Source organism: Conger conger, chromosome 15 (assembly GCF_963514075.1).
Source record: "Conger conger chromosome 15, fConCon1.1, whole genome shotgun sequence".
NCBI lineage: Eukaryota > Metazoa > Chordata > Actinopteri > Anguilliformes > Congridae > Conger > Conger conger.
Window position 1 is genome coordinate 24,509,060 of NC_083774.1, and position 24,473 is coordinate 24,533,532.

The 24,473-nt window shown below is 44.3% G+C and overlaps 2 protein-coding genes and 2 non-coding genes across 4 annotated transcripts; 1 reads left to right on the forward strand and 3 right to left on the reverse strand.

Moving 5' to 3' along the window:
* Positions 1-553: 553 nt before the first annotated feature.
* On the reverse strand, positions 554-625 carry trnag-ucc (transfer RNA glycine (anticodon UCC)). Its single transcript has one exon. It is a non-coding gene; the product is annotated as a tRNA-Gly (tRNA).
* A 936-nt stretch (positions 626-1,561) lies between these two features.
* On the reverse strand, positions 1,562-1,633 carry trnag-ucc (transfer RNA glycine (anticodon UCC)). The gene has a single exon. It is a non-coding gene; the product is annotated as a tRNA-Gly (tRNA).
* Positions 1,634-17,012: 15,379 nt separating this feature from the next.
* On the forward strand, positions 17,013-19,819 carry snapc5 (small nuclear RNA activating complex, polypeptide 5). The gene is made up of 4 exons (XM_061221878.1): positions 17,013-17,332; positions 17,921-18,047; positions 18,300-18,374; positions 18,983-19,819. The coding sequence occupies exons 2-4, from the start codon at positions 17,958-17,960 to the stop codon at positions 19,172-19,174; spliced, it is 357 nt and encodes a 118-aa protein (XP_061077862.1). The 5' UTR covers positions 17,013-17,332; positions 17,921-17,957; the 3' UTR covers positions 19,175-19,819.
* A 498-nt stretch (positions 19,820-20,317) lies between these two features.
* On the reverse strand, positions 20,318-22,761 carry crybgx (crystallin beta gamma X). Its single transcript, XM_061221879.1, has 5 exons — positions 22,631-22,761; positions 22,111-22,232; positions 21,688-21,823; positions 21,166-21,305; positions 20,318-20,576 (listed from the first exon to the last, which is right to left on the reverse strand). Exons 3-5 carry the CDS (start codon positions 21,769-21,771, stop codon positions 20,444-20,446), a joined length of 357 nt encoding a protein of 118 aa, XP_061077863.1. The 5' UTR covers positions 21,772-21,823; positions 22,111-22,232; positions 22,631-22,761; the 3' UTR covers positions 20,318-20,443.
* Between the last annotated feature and the right edge of the window lie 1,712 nt (positions 22,762-24,473).

A 24,473-nucleotide genomic window follows, 5' to 3' on the forward strand; every position in this document is an offset into this window, starting at 1 on the left:
AAAAGGAAGGTGCCTTCCTACTACTCTCTGGACACCAAGTACACTGATTGGTTTGTTCACATTTCTTCCATCTGTTAGGGAAATTAATTGCTTTTATGAAGGTCACACTTACCCACTATTTCCATGCAGTGTTCAAATCGGGCCATTATTCAAATAAAACCTGTACCATTGATCCAGGGCATAACATAGCCTATAGCTTTTGCGGAATTAATCAAGTAATTGCCACATATAATCCACAGATCGCACGTGTCCATCTATACTATTTAACTTCACAATCCGATATGGATGAAAATACCCTCAAATTAAAGCTGACAGTCTGCACTTAATTGTCATTGTATCCTTTTAAACTCAATGTGCTAGAGTACAGAACCAAAATAACAAAAAATGTCTGTATGTGATATGTGTGAGGCGTTATAGTGTCATCAGTGGATTTATTTCCGTTAGAAATGTATTCTAAGCGTCTAACTCTTGTATAGGTACGTGAGCCACCCTCCTAATGCAAAAAAGTTGACGGTATCCCTGCAAAAGTCGGGGTTAGTAAAAATTAAGGGAATGCGATGGCCGGGAATCGAACCCGGGTCAACTGCTTGGAAGGCAGCTATGCTCACCACTATACCACCATCGCAGACGTGCAGGCAGGGAACCACAGAAGCATTTCCCATGGAATGTGATGTTCCTGCCTCAAATGTAACAACAATTTTGTGCAACAGAAAATATTGGTCAGTTTAACATAATGTAGAATAAAGTAATAATTTTTCATATCTGGTCTGGAATACTTTGCATGCAATGACTCCTTGAAGTATGTGACACATAGGCGCTGGGTGATGCTCTGCCAGGCTTCTACTGCAGCAAACTTCAGTTCCTGCTTGTTTTGTGGAGTCTCCTCTTCAGCATGTAAAATGCACGTTCAATTGGATTGAGATGTGGTGATTGACTTGTCAGTCAATTTTCGATCTGTTGGGCCGGGGAGGGGGGGGTCTTCTTCTATTGGGTCTTTTGACATCACTGAGTTCACCAGTTCTTTTTTTCTTGTTAATAATGAACCAGAATGACTTCGGCATGCCCAGGGTTTTTGGAATGTTCCTGGTTGACTTTAATTTGCATCAACACTGTTGTCTTCCTCATTTTGTCATACCCCAACAACAATCTCCAAAGGCAATTGCAAAGTCTAGAATCTAGACTACCCATCAACAGCTCTCTTATGCATTCACTCACAACACAAATACACCTGCCAAACGAAACACGTCAGTGAAGCCAATTCAACAAATACTTGTTAGTAGCCTACCTTAAAATGGGGGGGGGGGGCATGTACAGAAGGTGCTGTCGTTTCTAAACGGCTCATCCGATATGGATAAAAATACCCTCAAATTAAACTGTGCAATAGGTTATGGTGCTCACTCTATCTATATGTGATATGTCTAAGGTGGTATTGTGTCGTCAGTGGATTTATTTCTGTTAGAATCGTACTGTAAGTACCTACCTCTTGTGTAGGTACTTACAGGTATCCCTGCTGTTACTACTGATAGCTGTCAAACGTCAGGGTTAGTAAAAATTAAGGGGATGCGATGGCCGGGAATCGAACCCGGGTCAACTGCTTGGAAGGCAGCTATGCTCACCACTATACCACCATCGCAGACGTGCAAGCAGGGAACCACAGAAGCATTTCCCCTGGAATGTGATGTTGAAATTTAACAGCAGTTTTAAGGCAGTGTGCCAAAAGAACAAAACGATGTAAAGGGAACTTCTCTGCAGCTATTGTCAAATTTAGTTGTATAAACTATCTTCTTTATTCCTCAATGTTGGTTGCATGTATTCACATTTTTAGGAATGGAGGATTTCGTAATTAAATTACAATATAACTACATCTCATTTTGGCTTTATTATATGTCTTTTACGTTGGAAAAAATAGCATTGTCTATGTAATGCAGTTTCTGTTGTACAATAGAATAAATAGGTTAGGCTACATAATGTAGGCTATTAATTGTAGCCTATATAAATGCACAGGCGCACAAAGCAGATGAACATGTTCATAAATGCAGAGGCACAAAGCAGAAGTTGCTTGGCAAACGAAGTATATGTGTACTATCAGTCTCAGTTTACACTATAAAAGTGATGACAAAGAATGAACAGTTGCAGTTTTTCCTAGTATAAACAGCCACGTTCATCCGCATGAAATCTTCGCCTAACTTTATATAGCCTACTGCTTTAATTTACAAAATATCCTACAGCCCTTGTTAGTAATAAATCTTCAACCTGAATACTATCACTGGAACGGTAAAAACCGTTAATAAAACAGTTTACTTAAATTAACAGTTTATGATGAAAACGTAAAAAGTAGGCTAACGTAAAAAGTAGGCTAACGTAGCGTCGCATATGTTTCAACCTGGTGGTTTTCTCCGTAGGATAATTCGCGTATGCTAGGCAAATTATCTATTTTTATATTGGCTATAGAAGTGTGAGTCTAATGAAAACTCTCGTACCATGACACTGAAAGTTGAATAAGGTGGCGTCGTCATTTGTGAATTATCAAAGCAACATCCTCGGCGACGTTCGCTGTGTCTTTGCTCTGTGTGCACTCCTCCAGTTTCTAAAGCACTTGAACAAAGAGCGCGCTCTACCGGTCAAAAAAGTGCTTTGCTGACCGATTTCCACCCATACATAATTTGCTTCTGAAACAGATTGACATGTCTTTGATGTTTCGACGTGGGGATGGGTTTCTAAAAAAATGAAATAAAATAAAAGACAAATTGCTTTGCATGCATTAATAGTGTGTCGATCTCGCATTAGAGGTAAAAGGCAGATGTGAAAATAGATTACCACAATTACCACATCTTGAGCATATGTTTTGGCGGTTGCAAATAGTTCAAACAATTAATTAACAGAAGTACGCAGTTAATAACATGGTCTTAGGACTCCTGCAAATCAGTGCATGCATAGCACACACTGTGAAATTCACAATAGCTTAAGAATCATCTTGTAAAACCGCCGAATTTGCGTACTACTCGTACTACATTTAAATGAAAATCAGCCCGACATTTAGTACGAGTAGTATGCTCGTGAGTGGTTTCGAACACAAACGCTATATATTAGGCTACTAATCCAAATAAAACATATTAGCAGAATGCATTAATCTCAGTAAATGGAGGACGGCATAAAATCATCAGGACCAGACAAAACAACCGTGCAACGATACTCTACCCTCCGCTTCTTCAACTTGAGAGGCACTAATGAAATAGTCAAGCTCTCTTTTCCGTGTAGTAGCCTACTAGGTTTGCGGAAACTGTTTTAGCCACAGCTGATGGATTTCAGCTGTCTTGACATCTCGGTGAAAACCTTGAGGTAATATATCACTCAGTAGGGAGCTAGAGCCATATCAACAACTGACTGTGCAGTTCGTTAGGTTACTGGGAAGCATGTAAGTAGGCTAGCTACAGGGTATTCTTAACCTTCGCCCATACTGCTCCAGAACACGGAAGGACTATTTTGCTCAAGATATGTCTTGCCATAGACAGTTCATTGTCTTAGTAATTTCTAATACCACCCATGCTCTCCAAAGGATTGCATTTGTAGGCTACACTGTGCTACACTTGGATATTTTGTGGTGATTCAACATCATTGCATCTACATTGGGCTCCAGAATTATTGGCACCCTTAATAAAAAAGGTTGCATACAATAAATACCACAGATAATAATCTATATGATATGTTCAAACATATGATAAAACTAAATACTTTTATTTCAATACATAAGTCTACTTAATCTATTTATTTCCTGAAAACCATAGGTGCCAACCCTAACAATTATTGTACATAAAATCAAACAGCGAAATTGTCAAAAATGTTTTGCTTAATTTAGTTAATAGTTGACAGTTTAAAAAAAGAACCATAAAATGGTTCTCCATAGAAACAAACTCTTTTGGCACATACTTAGCACAATAAATTAAGCCAAGCATCCAGAGATTGGCAAACCTTATTATCAATAGAAGACAGTGCTGAACATTTTGGCCATACACATCATCGACATGTTTGGCGGCATAAGAGGAATGCAAGTCGAAGCACCTCATTCAAACTGTCAAACATGGAGGCGGGCCATTGATGTTTTGGAGATGTTTTGCTGCCAGTTGCCCAGGAGCAGTATTTCGGATCAATGATAAAATTAATTCAACAAAGTACCAGGACATTTAGGTAGAAATTAGTTTCTGCAAGGAAGCTGAGACTTGGTCGTAGGTAGATGGTCCAAATATACATCTGTGTACAAAATCTACAAATGGTTAAATAAAAACAACATATATATTCTGCAATGGCCATATCAGTCTCCAGACATAAATCCCATCAAAAACCTGAGGTCTGAACTGAAGAGCAAGGGTCCATAAGTGCAAACCCAAGGATATCAATGATTCTGAAAATCATCGAGGGATGGTCAAAAATCCCTCCAAATGTGTTTTCTAACCTAATGGCTAATAGCTGTCATCTTTGCCAGGAACATTTGCACAAAGTATAAAACCAGGGGCCCGTAACTGTGGAACCTGTTTTTGGGGAAACATATTTTTTATATGAAAATTGTAAGACTTGGCTGATTTAATTGAATAATAAAGCACACTGTTTTGCATGTGTTGGGGAAAAAAAAGCTTATGTGAACAAATATCTTATATTTTATTTTACAGTGTTTTTTGCTCATATTTTACAAGGGCGTCAATAATTCTGGAAGCCCGCTGTATATCCAGTATCATCATTGGTTTCCAATGAGAACATTTATGGTCAGAGGCCCAGCCTACTATTGTAATGCTAAACACTAAATGTTTAAAATATGACAAGGCCAATCCAAAGTATTTTGTGTCACACAAAATAATCAGGAGACTCAATTAGCTGCACTATACCATCCTGTTAATTGCTAGTTTATTTGGCTAAAAATATACTTAGTGGGCTACCCTGTAGGCTACTCATCAATCTATCTAGTTACATTTTTTTTTAATGTAAAAAATAATGTATTATTACTATCCATAATTCTTCAGCTATCATGCATTTAGCATCACCTGTGGACTGTGGTCACTGGTTGTCACAAAATCTGTGGTCAAACTCCAAATACTTCAAATTTAAAATGAAACTATTAGCACACCTTACATTTTTTATGTTTCTGAAATAATCCAACAATTGCGTATTTTGGAGAAAGAAGACTGCCTAGAGACAGCCAATGTGGCTGCATAAATTTGATGTCGATGCATCAAATTTAAATATAGATAGATAGAAATCTTTATTGCAGGGAAGTCCCACTGAGACCAAGGTCTCTTTTTCAGGGGAGCCCTGATTACAATAAAGCATTTACAGTGACAGTTTTATCAAACAATTTTTACAGTTTGGAAATATGTGGTGGTGGGAAATGTTGCACCCGACCCACCAGTGGAAAACAGAATGGAGGAGTAATTTTTGAATGCAAACACATCGAATCCAAATTGCAACAGATGTCATTGTGAGAAGGTATCAGTTATATTTAAAAAAATTACACCTTCCTGAAATATAAATAAACATTGATCAATGATTCTTACTTGGAATGCATTGCACAGTAGAAATGGCAGCACACTACACTACAGGTGGTAGTTAAGATTGAATTCACTGGCACTGCCCTCTGCTGTATTGTGTGTTCCCATTTTCTGGTCTTCATAGGATAGACTGCTATTTTGAAGAGCAATAGTCACACTTTCACTCTTAACCGACAATGGGTTAAACCTAAAGCAGTCCACAACACAACCTGCAGCTCCAGTCTGTTAGGACCCCAGGACTATTGCAGCATGATAATGGGAGCTGTGATGACTTTCCAATGGTTTTGCATTACTGCATGATGGCTGTGGTCAGATCTGCTGGGTGATATGTGGAGATAGTCGTCATGAATACATTGGAAAACATAAACAATACAAGGGATAGGGACCAGTCTCAGTATTCTCCTACCTTTACCTCCTGTTGATTCGGGTATTAGTGGAGCAGTAAGGTAATACCATAAAGTAACTGCCCTCTTTGTTTGTCATTTTTAGGGACTATAATTCAAGAAATGTGGTTCGTGAAATATTGGACCAAATTTTAGGAAACCAAGCCACATTTTCAGCCACGTGTTCACATACCACTACAACACTGTAAAGTAAATAAAATGAAATGTACTATTGAAGGTACCATATTTTCCCCAGAACTAAAGTCTGGCCTGCAATAATGACATAATTCTCCACCATCAGAGACCAGGGCTGTATCATAAGTCAGCCACACACCCGGGAATAGGATATTTCATTCACTGGCCAGGCTCCGGATTCCAACAATAACATCTCCCTGCCGAAGGGAAATTCCTTCATCTCAGACACTTCTCTCTGCAGAGACACATCGCACCACTAATCCCGCTTCCTGCAAATGAACTCATTTCACAATCTAATTTGCAGCTTTTCATATTTATGAATAAAAAGGCATCTCTGCCATTGCCTTAGTCACAGGGAAAAAAAATTAATCCAGTTGATCCCAGGAATAAAAAAAAAAAAAGCTGCGCATTCCTTTTCTATTCCTTCCTTTTTGTTTGAGAAATATTCTCATGTTACATATTTGTAAGCCCTGTGGTATGAGCTGCTGTTTGCACTCATAATTCCCGGGCGTTAATTGTCTGGCACTGCGCAGACGGTGAGCTGGTGGTGAAGAAGTAACGAAACAGACAGGGATATTGTTGAGAGCTGCGCCCTCTGATCACAGCCCCGAATGTGCCTGCATGAAGGGGGCTACAGGCCCTGTCCGTAAGTGGAGGTGACAGTGTGTCTGTGAAACGCATTACAAGTCGGAGGAAATTGGAGATAAACAGATTGGGAGGAAAAAAAATGTCGATCTCTGCTGGAAGCGGCGGTGTACAGAGGGCAGGAAATAAACCTGTATTTAAGCTGATTACCCCAACGGAGTCCTCAGCCCTTTCAGCATCTCAGCGCAGCCCAGCCCCGCCGCAACCGCTGCTGTTAATTAGAGATTTGCGAGGGGGAAAAAGGCAGCCTTGTCAGACTTTGGGGAGTGTTAGTGATGGCTGGCTGGAGGGGGGACGTGCGGGGCTTTTAATTGGGCCTGTATGGCGTATCGCTGGCTGGCCCGAGCGCTGGTGATAATTGTAGGACGCAGGTGGCTGCAGTGACAGCTCCGCTCAGGCCAGGCCGGGCCGGCCTGTCCGTTCCTGTCAGGACCCGGAACACTGAGCAGACAGCTTCCCAGCCCCGGCGCTCATTACCCGAACCTGCCCACCCCGTCTCCCTGGCAACGCACCCCGAGCCCCCTCCACAACACTTCCACAGACACCCCAACTGCGACTAGGCTGCGGAGAGCTGACAAAAAAAGCTACACAGAAATATTACTTGAAATGGGAAGTGGACACAAAAGAATTCACATTAAGAGCAAAGGTCAGCTACCATCTTATCTTTACAATGGGGGAAAATGGTGTGACAGTTGAGCATCTTCTCATGAATTCACCTGAATTCCTAACTGTACCAAACTTGTCACTGAAACCTGAAATCCTGCTCTGGCTCTCAAATCAATGAAGATTATAATTCAGCAGATGAGGTCAGCACGTGGCCCTCAGCCAATTCCTGTGTAAAAGGATGGCAAGGTGCATTCCAGTGCAGTCTTCTATATTTAGTTTGCTTCTTCAAACACCTTGATTTATTTTATTATCTCAAAAGGTTCTTCTCCAAAGCTCATTTAAACTTGCGTGTGTTTTTCACCACCCAGTGCTACCTCATTTTTTTGACATTTTTTCCCTGTGAAGCGCCTGAGCAGAGGTTATCAGCAGTTCCTCATCCCAAAGCTTCCAAACATGTCATAACTGGAAAGGCGTGCCATACGCCTCGTACCATCAAGATCTGCCCGATAACCATCCAGAAACAGCTTGTCGAACACATGCACCAGAGTTGTTAAGATCTGGAAAGCATGCTTGTAAAAAAAAAAGGAGAAGAAAAAAAGCGTTGCTGTCTACTGGCACGAATCGCCCAAGACAGAGCTGAGAACTTACTTACAACTTCCTGTATGTCTCCAGCCCCGGGCAGGAATGTGCTGGCAGAGATTTTGAGAAGCACAGGGCAGTATGAGTCACCACTCTACCCCAGATAAGGGTGGGGAGGTGACTCATACCTCCTTAAGGTTGTTCCACAAACATTGAGGAAGAAGACATATTACTGTATATGTTTCTGACAGATCGATAAATCAGTAAAAGTACTCAAACCCAGAATGTGTTTTATGGTGGTCATAGGATGGAGTGGCTGATTGATAAATCCGGTAAATTCGTCAGAAACTCAGGTCCAGGGGTAAAGGAGGTGCTGTTGGTCTGCTGGCCGGAGGATGAGTGGATCTGCACATGGTTGAAATGTATCACAGCACTTGGAGAGCTGAAACGGCAAGACGGTTTGACGACACAACAGATGATGGATGTTGATGATTGTAACATTGGGAGTGCATGCTACAGAGACGATTGGTTCCTGGCTAAACTAATCTCCTGTGCTTTCGGAGGGGCTGTTCCATGTTACCGCGCTTGCGGTGGAAAATGAATTTCGACAGAGGGATGACATCAGCTGTCAAAGTGACGCTGTGCATATATCCCAGAATAAGAAATGCTTTGTAAAGCATTAATAATACGCTGCAGGCCTCAAGGAGGACCTTGTAAAATATAAAAGCGCCTAAACTATGAAACCCATGCAAAACTGTGACACGGGGTGGAATTCAATCAAAACTAAGAAGCTTGTCCCATAAACACTGCATTTGGCTCTGATGGATAAAGGACATTTCCACCACTGAGAAATCTCATGTTTCTGCCTCTGAATTATCCCTGTGCTGTGTTTATGCTCAGTCACAGGGATGATCTTACTTCTGCAGAACAGTATAGTATAAATTTTAATTTAGACAGTACAAGTGAAAGCAGGTTTCCTATTAATGTTTCTGGTGGCTGCATAGCTACACAGTCAACGTAGTAAACTGCAGAAAGTACAGGGTACAAATCTTCTGACTTATATGTCTCTTCAAGTGCTAAATACTGGACTGTGCAGCACGGTACAATCCTCTTCATCTATACCCGTGTTTATGTATTGAACAATAAAGCCATTGCATTTAAAAGATTTACGAATTAGCCATTATGGCATACAAAAAGGCAACGTCTGATAATCTAAACGGTTATATTCTGTCTGTAAAAGCACTCACACTGCGGAAACTCACGGAGGTCATTTCTCACGGACAAAATCGGACCAATAGAATTTCTCGGTTTGGGCACAGAAAATATCAGACAGGGTTTTCGTGTTTGGGCGCGGCTCAGGGCTGTCGGCGAGCCGGGCGATCAGAGGCCGGGGCGGCCACGCTACAGCGTTCGCACACAGCCGTCTCTTCCCCGCGGTGGCACTTGGGCTCCAGGTGCGAGACCTCATCCCTGGAAGAGTCTGTAAATAAATGGTTTTGCCACTGTATTAATACATTCCCCCATCCCCCGGACCCGCTTCACCGCCAACCGCTTGCGACCGCCTCTGACATCACCGCAGGAGGACCTGCGCATTTCCTGCTTCCACCGCTACTCCAGGTGAGACGGACGAAATGCCTGAACTCTGCCTAAGTTCTATCTGGAGCTGCCAAATGTCACGTTTTCTCACTCACTTTTTTCTCAATTTCTTGGCAGAGCCATGCTTCTATATAGAATATACAGTAGGCCACCAGACCCTCCTGGTCAAATTTGATGTAGGTATATGTTTGGCCTTTTGAAACTATATGATATTGTGCATATTGTTCTATAAGCTATTGAAGCTATATAAAGCTATTGTGCGCCACTTAGTTTCATATTTTTATCCCGTAAAAGTGGTAAAAAAGCAGTTGGAGAAACAAATATCTGTAACTGTGAATTAATTTTTAGGCTTGAATACGGCTTCTCTGTTTCTCAATAACACCATCTCTACACTATTAGAAAGTAAATACGCAAAAATGAATTGTGTGTAATACAGTCAACACTTCATAGGTACTGAAGATGCAGTTAATTATGTGCATGGGTTTGGGGTGTGAAGTTGTAGCGTGCAGCGCAGGGGTTGCGTAGGAAAGCAGGATCTCTGGGGTGAGGGGCACTCGGTATATGAGGGTAGAGAGAGGGGGAGACGAGGGGGGCGGGACGAAATCTGGGAACTCAATCTCATTTTTAGGAATGTGTGGAATTTCCCTGGGCCCTGTCTTGGCCAATATTTGATTTAGATGAAAATGATAGAAGAGGCTCAGCCCCCGTTCAGTCTAAAGTTGTGAGGCTGCCCCCCACCCCACCCCCAACTCTAATGTCCCAATCCCCACCCCAGCAAAAAATTCCAACAAATACAGAAAGCTTTGCAGACACCCATGTGAACACAACCCATGCAAACACTACTAAGCTGTGTGATTCTTTGATCTATAACACCACACAAATGGATAAAAGGACCACAAGACTATTATTTATTATTTAAACTAAGACACTCAAAAATATGAAAATCATTGAGCCCCCCAACCCCCCAGCATACTCATCATCAACAACAAGCTGTACTTGTACTGACTTCTAGTATACTCTATGTAGTTTAGGAACCACTATCTGTTGGTAGTCATTTTAGGAAGTAATCAGTCATTTCAGTTCATTATCATTGTCAACATCATCAAAGAAAATATGACATCTGGAGTCATTTGACCTCAGTCTGACCTCTGACCTCTTCCCTCTACTACAGAACCATTTGTGTGACCGTGTCCAGCACAGACATATGCTCAATAATCCCCTCAATCCTGTTTTCCTTTGTTTTGCGTGAAATAAATTAAAGTAAACTGTTAAACTGTCTTCAGAGGCAATAGCAGACTATTTTGTCTTTCTCGACATACATAGTGGACAGGACTATTTTGTCTTTCTACACATAGCAGACATGGCTTTTTGGCTTCAGAGAGTAAGAAAAACATCCAAACAAAAGCGAGAGGGTGTAGCCTTGCAACTAATTATTATCTGGAAAAAAAAAGAGCATGAGAAACAGTGGAGAATTCTTCCACGGTCAGCCTGGCGTTATCAGGTTGCTGTATACCCATGCTGCCAGGAGTCAAAGGTGTTGCCAGTGGTAGAGAGCTGATGTATGCCATGCACACGGGTTGTGAAAGAAGGCCCAGCTGGAGGAAAGAATGAAAGTATCATTAATCACCCAGGCGCTCTGTGCTGCAGGCGGGCCGGTCATTCATGTTTCGCGGAGGGAGAGACGGAAAGCAGGAATGCAGAGTACGGGTGGTCAATTAGTTTAGAGTTTCAACTGTGACTGACTGGCTCGGGACCATGGGACGGGAGTCCTTTCACAAACCGCCACCACCGTCGCCGTCGACGGGCAGAGACGCGGGCGAAACCGCACGCCGTGATCAGACGCATTCCCCGAGCTAAAACAAGAACTTCAGCTCCATTACTCCGGCCTACATCAACAGCCTTCCCCGCCTTCGGGTAGGATCGCTTTACAGCCGGTCCACCAATGTTTTTTAACACTTCAGCATTTTTAATAAGCATTGCTCTTTCTTTCTTTTTTTTTCAACAGTTGAGCTGTCCTGCAAACAAAGCAATTTCGATGTGTTTTTAATCCTGTCTCTAATGAATGACCTGGTCATTTCAGATAAGTAGTTGAATACCATCAGCGGGGAATGTAAAAACAGCCAGGGGAGCACAAAGACTATTTAGTCACATAAACAAATAGTATTTACAGTATACTTTAAAAGTAATGTGAACAGGATAGAGGCCAGCCACCCGTATATAAATGCTGAACCTTGACTGAAAATTCCCCGAGAGCTTCATAATTTTCAGCTTTCATTTAAAAACTCATTACACTGTGCTGGGCCTTCAGCTGATCCTCAACCACCAATAAATTGTGGCCAGGGAGTGTTGAGAGATTCTGGATCATTACCAGAGCCTTGGTGGCGATACCCATGTGAAATGCTTTCGCTGTGAGAGGAGGATGATTTATAAGAGTGATTGTGCATTCCCAAGTCCTGGTGTTGAGAGGGGTGTGAATGAGGAGGAGAGGGTCACACGCAGCCTCTGGTTCACGGTTCAAACGAGAAGGCGCCTCATCAAGAAACGAAAACACGTCCGCTTATAACACATTTCTAAAACAATCGCTGAAGTCATTAAAGAAAGGGCGGACAAGGAGGGGGGCAGAGAGCGGCTCAAATGAGTTGTCGTTGGCTACCTCGGCTCTTCTCCTGGGTCCGTCAGAAGGCTGGGGAGGAGGTTTTTCGACTTGTTAATAACGTCGGAGGAGTTACGATAACAGACGCAGCCCGCCATATTATCCCCAGCCGCGTTTCTGTGGCCGCTCTGATTACGGCGCGAGTCTGGATTATTAATGACCGCCTCCGCTGTAATAACAATACACATCCAGTCACAGAGCGTGATTCATTTGGCCTGAGGATTCGGGTAAACAACGCGGGCCGACAGGCTACGCACGTCCACACTGCCGCTCAGACGGCGGACGCGGCCCGGAGGCGCGCGGCGACTCCGGCTTTTCCTCCCCGCCAGATCAGACGGCCGCCGACAACCCGGCCTGGCTCCGCTCCATGTCGAAAAACACACTCTGCGCGCGGGTGTGCGCAGCCGTGTTTCTGCATGTTCCTCGGCCCGCCCGCGCTTGTGCATGCGTGTGCATGCGTACGTGTGCGAGAGCGTGTCTGTGGACGTGTGGACGTGTGTGTGAGTGTGTGTGAGGAGTCCAAACAGGAAGAGCGAAGCCTCGCGGCTCCGCCGGGGAAACAAAGGGCCCGCGCGGCCCCCGCGCTCCGGCTCCACACGGACCGGCCTTCCTTCCTCCGCCGCGCGTTTGCGTTCGTTATCCAACCAGGATCGTTCCCCGTCACTTCTGAGGCGCAGGCCGAACCGGGGAACATCCTGAACGCACACCCCCTGTCTCTGACCCCGCTCTCTCAAAGTTTTGGGGAGTTGAAGTGGGAGGAGAAGCACAGATTACATCTCTGGGGTGTGGAATGCTTCTAAGCTTACACTCGGGGGGGGGGTGGGGGGAGGGAGGTTGCCCTTTACTGGAAAACTGGAGGAATATTGTTTTCTAACCTTTCCCTTCACCCAGGCACACTGCAATACCCACAATCTATCTGTCTTCTTCATTGACTGATGGCTTCTTTCACTTACATCCCGCAGTCTGCTGCCTCCCCCCCCCCCTCTGCTCTCGCTGAAAATTGAGTCATAACTTCCTGACTGCACTGTCCAAAGGTCATTCCCCCTCGAAGCCCCCCTGCTCCCCTTAACCCCCTGCCCGCCCCCCCACCCCCTCCCCCTCTCATTTCTCCTTCACGGGGCCCCTCGAACCGACACGCCCAGCTCTGCATTCCGCACGGAACACCTTCAAACGCTCCGCCACGGCGGAAAGTAACAGAAATCCCAGCTTCCCCCCCCCTCCCTCGCCCCCCGTGCCGCAGCACAATGAAGACGTCTGACCGCGCGGCCGTGTCACCGGCTCGGCGATGACAAGCGGAGGGCCACTGGGGCTCCGGGAGCTCAGATAAATACGCACGGCTCGGGGGCCGCGGGTATCTGTTCCTGACGTGCCGGGCTTTGAGCTAAGCCCCCTCAGAACCGCTCAGCCTACCCACCTACCCCACCTCCCGACAGCCCCCGTTCACTCTGGGGTCGGGGGGGTCAGCCGCAGCTGCGTTCCAGAGGTCCGGATCACGGGATGTCTCCCCTCTGACCCCGAGCCTGCTTCTCAGCGGGGCCCCCACTCTCTGACAGCCAGTCCCCCTCGCGCCTCCCGTTGTTCGTGTATACTCTACACTCTCAGAGTCCGCTCCCCCCCCCCCCCCCCCCCCCCCACGCCTCCTGCTACTCCTGTGTACTTCTGTGAGCTTCACAACACGACAGAATGTCCCCATAACGCATCCTATACGTTTCTCCGTCATGCCTCGAAATACTGCATCCACAGCATCTCAGTCTGCTTCCTCTACACCTCACGTGTGGATTTACTAGGCCGAGAGTCCCTGCTCCTGCACATTCATCAGACAGTTCCCTGGTTCCTCACAGGCCCAGAATTCAGCAGGAGCTGGGGGGAGAGGGGAGGTAGGGGGGGGGGCGTATTCCCAAAAAAAGGAGAGGGACAGGAGAGGGGTGATGAGGGAAAGGACAATTTGCCCAGAGATGTTTTAGGAAAGCTCCCTGAATCCAGCTATTGGAATGTCTGCACTGCTGTTGGCTGTCAACATACTCGCCCTCTAGAGGCCACATTCCAAATCTCACTAACACTCAGCTTTGCTTCTCATTCATGAGATGAAGGGAAGCTGCTGAGCTTTTTTTTATAGTATTAAAATAGTATTTCAAACATAGGTGAGCAACGAACATATTTGTATTTCAAAGAGCATAATAACATTCACTGTCAAATCTCAAGAGAAATCTTATACAAAAGCAAAGCAAATACAAGCACTGTACTCTATAGAGCTGGGCTTTAACCTGTTCTGGCTGACTGCAAACTCAACAGACCTTCATAATCAAGGTAATTGTTTCCAATATATAACAGGACAAGAATGTGGTCTGCGTGATTGCTGTGTTTATGATTAGCTGGCAGTACTTTTTTTAAATTGCAGAAATTGTATCATTCCCACACACAGCTGTGTGAATATCTTTGAAAATGCATTTGTGTTATCACCAGCCCTTGGGGCGTGATTTTGTCCCTCCATTTTATCCGGTGGGGCCCCTACACTCCTACATCTTCACTGATTCACTAACTTCCCTGGCGGAGAACTTCAAAGTGCTTTCTGTTCACACAGAAGAATTTCCCAGAATCCCTGAGGATCTTGGCACCATTTGATCTTGGGAAAATTGCTTTTCTGCCACTGCTGCTGGTGGCGCATGTTATTTGCATTCGTTTCTGTCTTCCCACACACTCTAGACCAACATATAATGTAGTCCCACATCAAATATCATAACCTAAATCAGCTGAAGATAGAGTCGGCCAGGCAGGCAGGTGCACTGTGTGCAATAAAAGGAAGAAACCATCTCTCGGCACCTAGAATCATTAACCTGTCAGCGGCAGTGCAGGCTTCAAACAGCAGGTTGCTGCTCAGCTCCTGGAGATCCTGGCCAAGGTTGCCCTATCTCTCCCGTTCTCTGCCAACCTGGGGGAGAGGTGCCCGGAGAAGTAAGTATGCATGCAACTGCCACAGCGTTGTCATCACCGGCGCAGAGATTGCACGCAACAGCGGGAGATAACGCCAGCTCATCGCACGGCAGGTCAAATGCAGCATGAACGCCCTTCCAGCAGTAGCTTCACACGCAGAAGCACGCACGCACCAAGCGGTCGGAAGAATACGCATGCGCGCACGCAACACACACGCACACAACACACACACACACATGCAATGCAACACACACACACATGCACGCAACACACACACACACGCAACACACACACGCATGCCCGCACATAACAAACAGTTGCGCATACACATACAACACACATATACCACACACACATACACACACATGCACACACATACCAGTTGCGCATACACACACAACACACACACACATATACCACACACATGCATGCACGCACACACCAAACAGTTGCACATACACACACACATATACCACACACACAAACACATATGCTTGCATGTGCACACACACATGCACACACTGCACCGTTCAAGAAGAGTGTACCCATATCATCTTAGTTATCATTCCAAATTGCCTTGCAGTTACTGGTAGTAACTGTGTGGGGGAGTGTGCTCGTGGTTGTCGATGATGGTTGAGGCGAGTCTCTAAAGTGGACCGAAAACTATGCACCTTCTTTGTGATAAAAATAAACAAGCAGCTTATGAAAATGCTCCAGAAATGTTAACAACAGACACTCCCTCCCACAGGCAAGAACTGCTGTGAGTCAGGCTACAGTCCTGCAGCCTATGTGCAGCAATTATCAATGCAAACATCTGGATGGGTTTAGTCAAGGAATGTTATAAATATACTAATAGGCTTGAATAGCATGTTTGGATGCTGATTAAAAGCCATTTAAAATATGTTTCATAATGGATTCCTTCTGCGATTTAGAATGGACTTTTCAATGAAATTCACCATGATTTACTTCTTTTAGGGTTGCAGCCAGTTCGTTGCCACCAGTCAATATATTTTATCTCCATGTGGCTATGATAAACTTATGTCACAATTAAACTGTGTAGGCCTGGGCTGATGCAGGCTCTGAGCTGGTTCAGGTCCCCAGGTAAGAATATGTGCACAATCCTCTTCTTTTCATCTGGCATGAATGGGCCCATTGCATAAGATAGCCTGCGTAAGCTGCTGCTGTGTGTGCGTGCGTGTGTACGAGAGTGTGCGTCTGCCTAAGGCAGGCAATTTCTCTCTCTCTGTCTCACACACACACACATACACACACAATATGGCCATAAAGGAAGGATTTGGCCTTTAAGGTGTTTTATGAGGAAGAGTCACACCAGGAACACCATTTGTTCTGAATTAGGCAGCCTGATTACACCAAGGTGGCACCTGCTAGTTCAAAAGCTTTATGTACAGGTGAGCACAGGAGGACAGAAGGAAGAAAGAAATATGGAGGGCAAAGTGAGATTCTATTCATTGCAGTTCCCCAGACAAAATCTATAACAGTGCTAAAACATTGCTCGTCTGTTTCTGGTAGTGGAAAAATATAGCCTATGAACATCACAGTAGTAATGCACTTTGCATTCATTGCATTTGCTGTTTTAGTTGCATAGTTGAATGTATTATGTTCTACTCACTCAGGGCTCCTGAGATTTGGCAACTGTCCATATTGCAGATTTAACCTAACCTGTCAGGCATATAAGTCAAGCCATATGTTAGTTCAAACATAACATCCGTTGGTGCTAGTGCTAATAACTAATACTGCATGTGCAAAAATATAATCCGGTCTCTATACTGCAAAATTTGTATTGTAAAGTTTGTGCTGGTCTCTAGGTGTCGTTGCATTATTATTTTTTTACTGTGTGTAGTACAGACCTGTGTCCACTACGTGGCGGTGTCATGCCCAGCTTTTGAGAACAGCCTCATTGTAGCCACAAGCCAAATGCTTTCGTTAGTTCGTGTTTCGTTTCAAGCTTATGTTTCAGGGGTTTTTGAAGGTGTTATAATGCTGTAACTTATGCTGGGAGTAGCTTAATTAACACAGGGAACGGCTATGTGTAGCATTTTATGCTTTGATGTAGGTAACGTTAGCTAACGTAGCGTTCACATTATGAAATTATGCTGAACATTATTACTTCCAGCAATAATAGCTAACGCTTGAACCTAGTTTATTTGCGGTAACGTTAGGTGTTGGGAAGTCTCATTTTCGAGGAGGTAAGATTTTGGTTTGCTTCTTTAATATTATAATGATCCATGGCGCTAGGTGGCTATCTAACAAGCACGCACTTAAAATACCGTCCCTTTCGTCGAGAAACGTATAGATGACTCCCTTTGGATGCGTTATCTAGCTAACGTTAGCTGCTACATTTTGCTACATTTCTCTTCGCTATCTCCACATAATTGTGGCGATATCGTATTAAATTAGCTATCGTTTTCCTTTGTTCCCTTATTTGCTTGTGAGGAAGTAATAGCTAACCAGCAGCGCTAGTTTGCACACGGAGGTATTTTACGAACGCACAGTGTACGCCCCCCTGTTCTTAAAGCGGAACGTGTTCATATTTTTATTCTGTCTATGGTTCATTCGAATCAGACCAACGTTGCCGCTGCAGTGCGTGACTGAAGGCTCTCTGATGGATAGACATTGTGTACTGGTTATTTGTATTGGCTGAAGTCATTTTGTTCATGTCGGTGCTGGGGAGTGATGAAAACCGTGACAATTCTCGGAGTAGCGTAATCAAATTGAGAATGTGCATGTTGTTTATACGATGTGGCATTTCTCCTGACTACTATCGTCTTATGCAGTGTCCAGTAATGGTGTAGGTGCATACAGTAGCTAACCATGCTGAGCCGCCTGCAGGAGCTGAAGAAGGAGGAAGAGACACTGCTGAAGATCAAAGCCATGCTGCAGGATCAGCTTAACAGACTGAAGGTCAGGGCACCCTTGTGTCAAGAGAGACTGCCTTGTGTGTGTGTGTGTGTGTGTGTGTGTGTGTGTGGGTAAACAAAATGGTGCACGTGAGCTTCTGGGGAACGTGGGGAGATTCTGACCTGTAGAGTGGTGACTCATGATTTTATTTAGTATCATTGTAATTAACTTAAGACTACTACTAGTATTATCAATAATAATAATAATACAATGATGCTTGCCCCGGTTGTTCTGAGAGGTGTCTGTGTTTCTCAGTTTGAAGAAGGGGCATTGAGGTCAATGATAAATGCCCAGAATGGTGACAGCGCTGCAGAGGCCACTGCTCCAGAGGTAAAGGTGCAGATACACGGCACATGCAGTCCACAAGCTCTCTCAACACACGTCCAATATTTCTGTTCCCTTGTTAATAATACATGCACAGCAACGGGAACAGTAGTGCGGATCAATGCTATACACACGTCCACTACAATGTACCCTGATCCTGTGGTGCGGATCAATGCTATACACACGTCCACTAAAATGTACCCTGATCCTGTGGTGCGGATCAATGCCATACACACGTCCACTAAAATGTACCCTGATCCTGTGGTGTGGATCAATGCTATACACACGTCCACTAAAATGTACCCTGATCCTGTGGTGCGGATCAATGCTATACACACGTCCACTAAAATGTACCCTGATCCTGTGGTGCGGATCAATGCCATACACACGTCCACTAAAATGTACCCTGATCCTGTGGTGTGGATCAATGCCATACACACGTCCACTAAAATGTACCCTGATCCTGTGGTGCGGATCAATGCCATACACACGTCCACTAAAATGTACCCTGATCCTGTGGTGCGGATCAATGCCATACACACGTCCACTAAAATGTACCCTGATCCTGTGCTGCAGTATGTTTGGCTAATGCTAATGTGCTGTGTCGTGTGTAGGCTCCTGTGCTGCTGGACAATGAAAGTGAGATCAACCAGACAAAGCTGCAACTGAGCACAGTCGTGGAGCACGACATGGAGGAGGAAGAGGAGGAGGAGGAAGAAGACAATGAGAAAGAGGGGGAAGAAGAAGAAATTGACCCTGAATTTGAGATGATGGAAGAGGAAGAGGAAGAGGAGGATTATTACTGAAGTAACTGAGCTAACCCCCTGAAAACGTTATTAATTGATGTGATGGGTCGTCATCCAAGTTTTAATCAAGCTGTTACCAATCAGTCAGCAGGTATAAGTCGTTCAGTGATGTTATGGAATGTTGCTTATGTATATATTGATAGTTGTTTTCTTTTTAGTTATCCCCTGCCAGGTGGATAGCCTTCATTGCCTGAAATGGACCCTGGTAAGAAATATATTGAAGTTCATTTACATGGGAGAAAATATGTCAGGGTGATGCATTTATCTGAGAGCACAAAAGCTGAATATGGAACTGGAAACTTCCATAAATGATCACATAGTGATGTCTTCCTCTGGTGTTATTTTTATTATTCAGGATGTTGAGGATAGTATTTATTCTTGGGTAAACGTATCACCTTTTTGTGAATCTACCCCATGCATACATTGAGAATGACATGACTGCCCTGCTGCTTGTAAAACATGCCTTAAGCTGTAATCCTGTTCTGTTCTGTGTTCCGCTGCTTTCTTGTAAATGTTGTGTACCAGAGAAGAGATGCTGTACTGGTTCCGAGCTGGAATCTCGTAGCTGTGTGTGTATATTTTTGACTATTGTAAAGTTGGTAAAATTGTTGAAATAGGAATAAACTGGAATTTTGCCATTTGTCATTGAAGCCTCTAATGATACATGTGCACAAGCTCTCCACACACGTCCAGTATTGTTCTTTTGTTGTTAATAATACATGCACAGCACAGTGGGAAAAGCAGTATGCATCAATGCCATTTGCAATTTTGCCATTCGTCATTGAAGCCTAATCGGATAAGTTTATTCCAAATGTTATGTAGCATGTTTCTCCTTAGCAACATTATAGTGCATGTTTATATACTTGATAGGTACACTTTAACTCAGAATATTTGCTAATATGATGTTTCCATGGTTTTTTAACCTTCTGAAATCGAGATGCAAACTTTCCATCAGTAACCGATCAACAACTTGGGAGTTTAGTGGTGGAAGTGAACTTTATCAGTGTTGATACCGATTCAAAAAATCAGTATATTTATCCCCATGAATAAAGCAAAGTAGAATATATTTGTTTTTAATCATTTTATTATTAAAATAGCTTTTTGATGGGGTGTGCGACTGGTTAGTGAGACGGCTTTCTTGCAGTGCGTGGTGGCGTTGGAGGTCTCGGGCTGGGGCAGTGGGGTAGGAGCTCAGCTGGAGGTCTCCACCTAGGGGAGTGGGGTAGGAGCTCAGCTGGAGGTCTCCACCTGGGGGAGTGGGGTAGGAGCTCAGCTGAATCGGATACGGCGCATGGAGCCCACCGTGTTCCCCTGGGCGCCCCAGTCGGAGTGGTTGTTGTAGTCCTTCTTCTCCAGCACGTAGTGGGGACCTCTGTAGTTGGGTTCCTGGTACAGCACCCAGCTGAAAGCAGCAAGTCCAAGATGGTTGAGTTAATGTGGGTACATGGGAGACCGGTACACGATGTGTGTTCATACAAATCCCAGGATGCCTTGCCCCACCTTCACTTGGTTTATTGTAGCGAGTTGTAGGTGCAAAGTCAAGTTAATGGATAAACACAGATGTTTCGCTGAGTTGTAGATTCTTTGGTGTTCTGGTGTGAGATGAAATGGTCGTAAACAGAATGAAGCCAATAGAATAATGAACAGATTATTTGTCGATTACCTGGTGGAAATTAAAGGTTAGGTTCATAATCTGGATAGTCTGTTAAAAATAACAGGATGACTACATCTTCAGAACAGTAAAATCCAGAAGTTCAGATCATCCGATTTTATGATTACCGACCTGAATAAATATTCCCGTTTGCTTGTATGTCATATTTCTTTTTAGGTTTATAGTTCAGAAAAATAATAATGAATAAACTGTTGGGTCACGTGTTGGATGAATGTTAAATGTCTTAGCCAGATTATCCTGAGTGAATGCAGCACCTGAGGCTGTTTGTGAGGCACGTGGAGCACCAGTGAGGAGAGCGGAGACAGGAAGTAGTACTCACGCCCCGCCCAGGACCCGGATGGAGGCAGCCCTGTTCAGACTGTAGCGGCTCATCAGGTTGGGGATGTCGTCATGGAGCTCGGTCTTCCTCCCTGAGAACCCGGCCCGCTCAAACAGCTGTGCCCTGGCTGCGGTGGTATCCTGGGGGGTGGGGGGTGGGATATCATCAGTTTGTGGGGAAAAGGAGCGTGTCTGCTGCATGTGTTTGACACGTATGCTCTAAACGTGTCCGCGCTGAAAGGTTCTGTCAGGCCTGTGGATTGACTACAGTCCTTTGTGACCTTGTTGTTCCCCGACACCTGACGGCTCGTTCAAAAGGTCAACTGCCAATTTCTTTGTTAAATTGTAGCTATTTTACTGCAATACATTTTCAACATTAAAAATGTTTGAATGTTCTTAGACTTGTGTGGAATACAGCCGATGTTCAGTCCACGAAAGTTCACACCTGAGGTTTAGGTTTTAGTTGGTTGTATTTTGGTCCCTAAAGGTATTAACTGTGCATTGTCTTGTACACGGGGATCACCTGTTTGACAGCGCGAACAGAGGAGATATGGTCCACCTGACCACCCCACTTATCACAGCAGTTGTACTCTCCCCGGTCAGACATGTCCCACAGGTAGTGCCGCCCGCGGAAGTTTTCATGTTCATAACCTATCCATCTGTGCACAGGCCCAAAAATACATTTAGAAATATGAGAGAAACCAAAGCACGCAGATAAAGCAATTATTGACAGAATCAAAATTGTTGAAAGGGCGGGCATTTCATTATTGAAGTTAAAGTGGGAAACATAATATCAAGGGAATAATAGTATCAAAATTTCCCTTAAGGTAACGACTTTGCTGAAGGGCAAATAAAGAGAAAAGTGGAAAAATAAAAATGGAAAGTGTTTGAAAGCCAAGCAGAAGACCGAAGGAGCAGTGCAAGCGATCGGGGTACATGTACGTACGCTCCACTTTCCACCTGCACAGAGTTGCATCTGTCTGGGAAGTTCTTCTCACTTAGTTTCTGGCAGTCAGAACTCAAGTCCAGCCTTCGGCCGGCAAAGTTACGCTGCTCGAAGAGGGTCACCTGGAAGGGCACGACGGCACACGTGTGTACACAAACAGACACGCACACATGTGTACGCGCACACACGCACACGTGTGTAGGCGAACAGACATGCACAAAGCCTTATTCCAGTCACCTGCCTGCTTCTCTACTGTATCAATCAGTGCAAATGAGATAAACACCTGGGGACATCGTAATGTGCCGCATAATGCATCAACCTATAATGAACCCTAATCTAATGAAAAATTACTGTTCCTTTTGTAGGCTCTTGTCACATTGCATTTAAATATTTTTTTAAAACGGTGCTGAAATTGTAATGCTACCAAAGGAAACTGATTATTGTATTCCAAGAGCCTGATGAGAGTGAATTGAAAGGACGTGACACTCTAATGTACGCTCTGGACAGCGCGTAGACTCACCTTCCCACTGGACCCGTAGAAGGCACGTTGGAGCACAGAACCCAGTTTGCTGTGAGGGACACAAATTACATTACATTACATTACAGGCATTTAGCAGACGCTCTTATCCAGAGCGACGTACAACAAAGTGCAAATCAAACCCAGGGGACCCAGGGGATGAGGACCCCAGAGGAGTTAGAGTCCTAGCACATAGATACAATTTGAACCCTTGAAGAATACATCAATTTACCAGCTAGCATACAAAGGTTGGCGGCTAGTATACCCAGAGTACAACAATACTATATATATAGCTATATATAAGTGCCATTATAATCTATGGCATGATGGGGGGAGGGGGAGGGGGGGGGCTTAAGACTCCAACTAGTCATTTTCAACACTCAACTGACTGGACGTTTCAGAAGCCTGACCTTGACAAAACGTATTTTATCTTGGAATTTCCGTAAGACCCGATCATGCCAATCAAATTTAGAGCCACAGTACTGAGTTACAGCTCAGTGTCCTTCAGCAAGAGCTTCCAGAAGTCAGAATGAATCATAACTGCACTGCAGATAGCCTATGGGTGATAGATGCCATCATTGGAGATGCTTGTGGTAGTGTGACGTGTGTGTGCAGTAAGCAGTCTATAACTGATCCAGGATCAGGGCAGAGTGATCCGAAACTATGAGCACATGACCACATGACCACGTGAATTAATGAGTCTTAGATGCTCACACCACAGTCACCAGAGCAAAGTTCAAGGGTCAGTCCGAATCAATTGTATTTTTCTGATTTCCCACACTGGGAAAAATATATTGCCAGATATTGCAAATATCATATATATGGCAAATATATGGCAGTATATATTTCTTATATTTAGAAATATATGAAAAGTGCCCATTTTTTATATTTTAGTGCCAATTTCTAATATTTTTCATATATTGCTAAATACATTTCATATATATATATATGTTTTTTTTCCGTGTGGGTTGGGAAACACTCTTTGGGATATCTCAGAGCCAATGTGTCTCAGTTTGTTTTCTTTTTGTTTTTTAACGTGTGCCTCTCTCTTCCGTAGGTGGCAGGAGGAGACTGAGGCCAGACACACTTCCACCTCCAGGCTGGGGGTCCGCGACCACGGCGCGGCCCCGGGCCCCGGGCCCCGGCACTAACACTTCCCGACTCTCGCGCTCAGCACAGCACTCCGAACGTACCTGGTTGGTTGGGCTAATCCTGGGACCTTAGTAAAGATGTTCATGTCAGCTCTGCGAGGCCAGGAAAAGGTCCCTTAAATACAGCAGGTAAGGTCAATGGGTGGCATACTAGAACATACATAGTTCTTCTGCAGCTCTCTCTGGGCCCTGGCTGCATTCATATGCTAAACACACGTTCGCACGCACGCTGCATCCTTGTCCCCGGCCTGGGTGGAACAGTCGCCCATACAAATGGGGAGTGCAATGCAGACAGTTTCGCGCCCAACAATTCAGCATTTTTCAAACAGCTTAAAACAATGTGCCGCACCACATGATGATAACTGCATTCATGACGCCTACCGCGGGGATGCCTCTGGTGTTGCCTGTGTGCTGCAGGACGTTAACAATGGGCTGCTCATCAATAGATATATACAGCTAGAATATATACACAGTAGATATACACATAATACAAAAGACATACATACCCAGGTCCTATTGCACTAGGGGAGGTATCATAACTGTGGAAAGGCCACTTTTTGGTAACTAGTTTGTATCCATCTATGTAAGCTACTGCTGACAAGGTTATCTGTGTTTTTATGTACATGGTTTCTTAATGTGTTCCTTATTAATTTGCTTGATCCTTTGCCTTTTTGTAGTCCAGCTTAATACTTGCT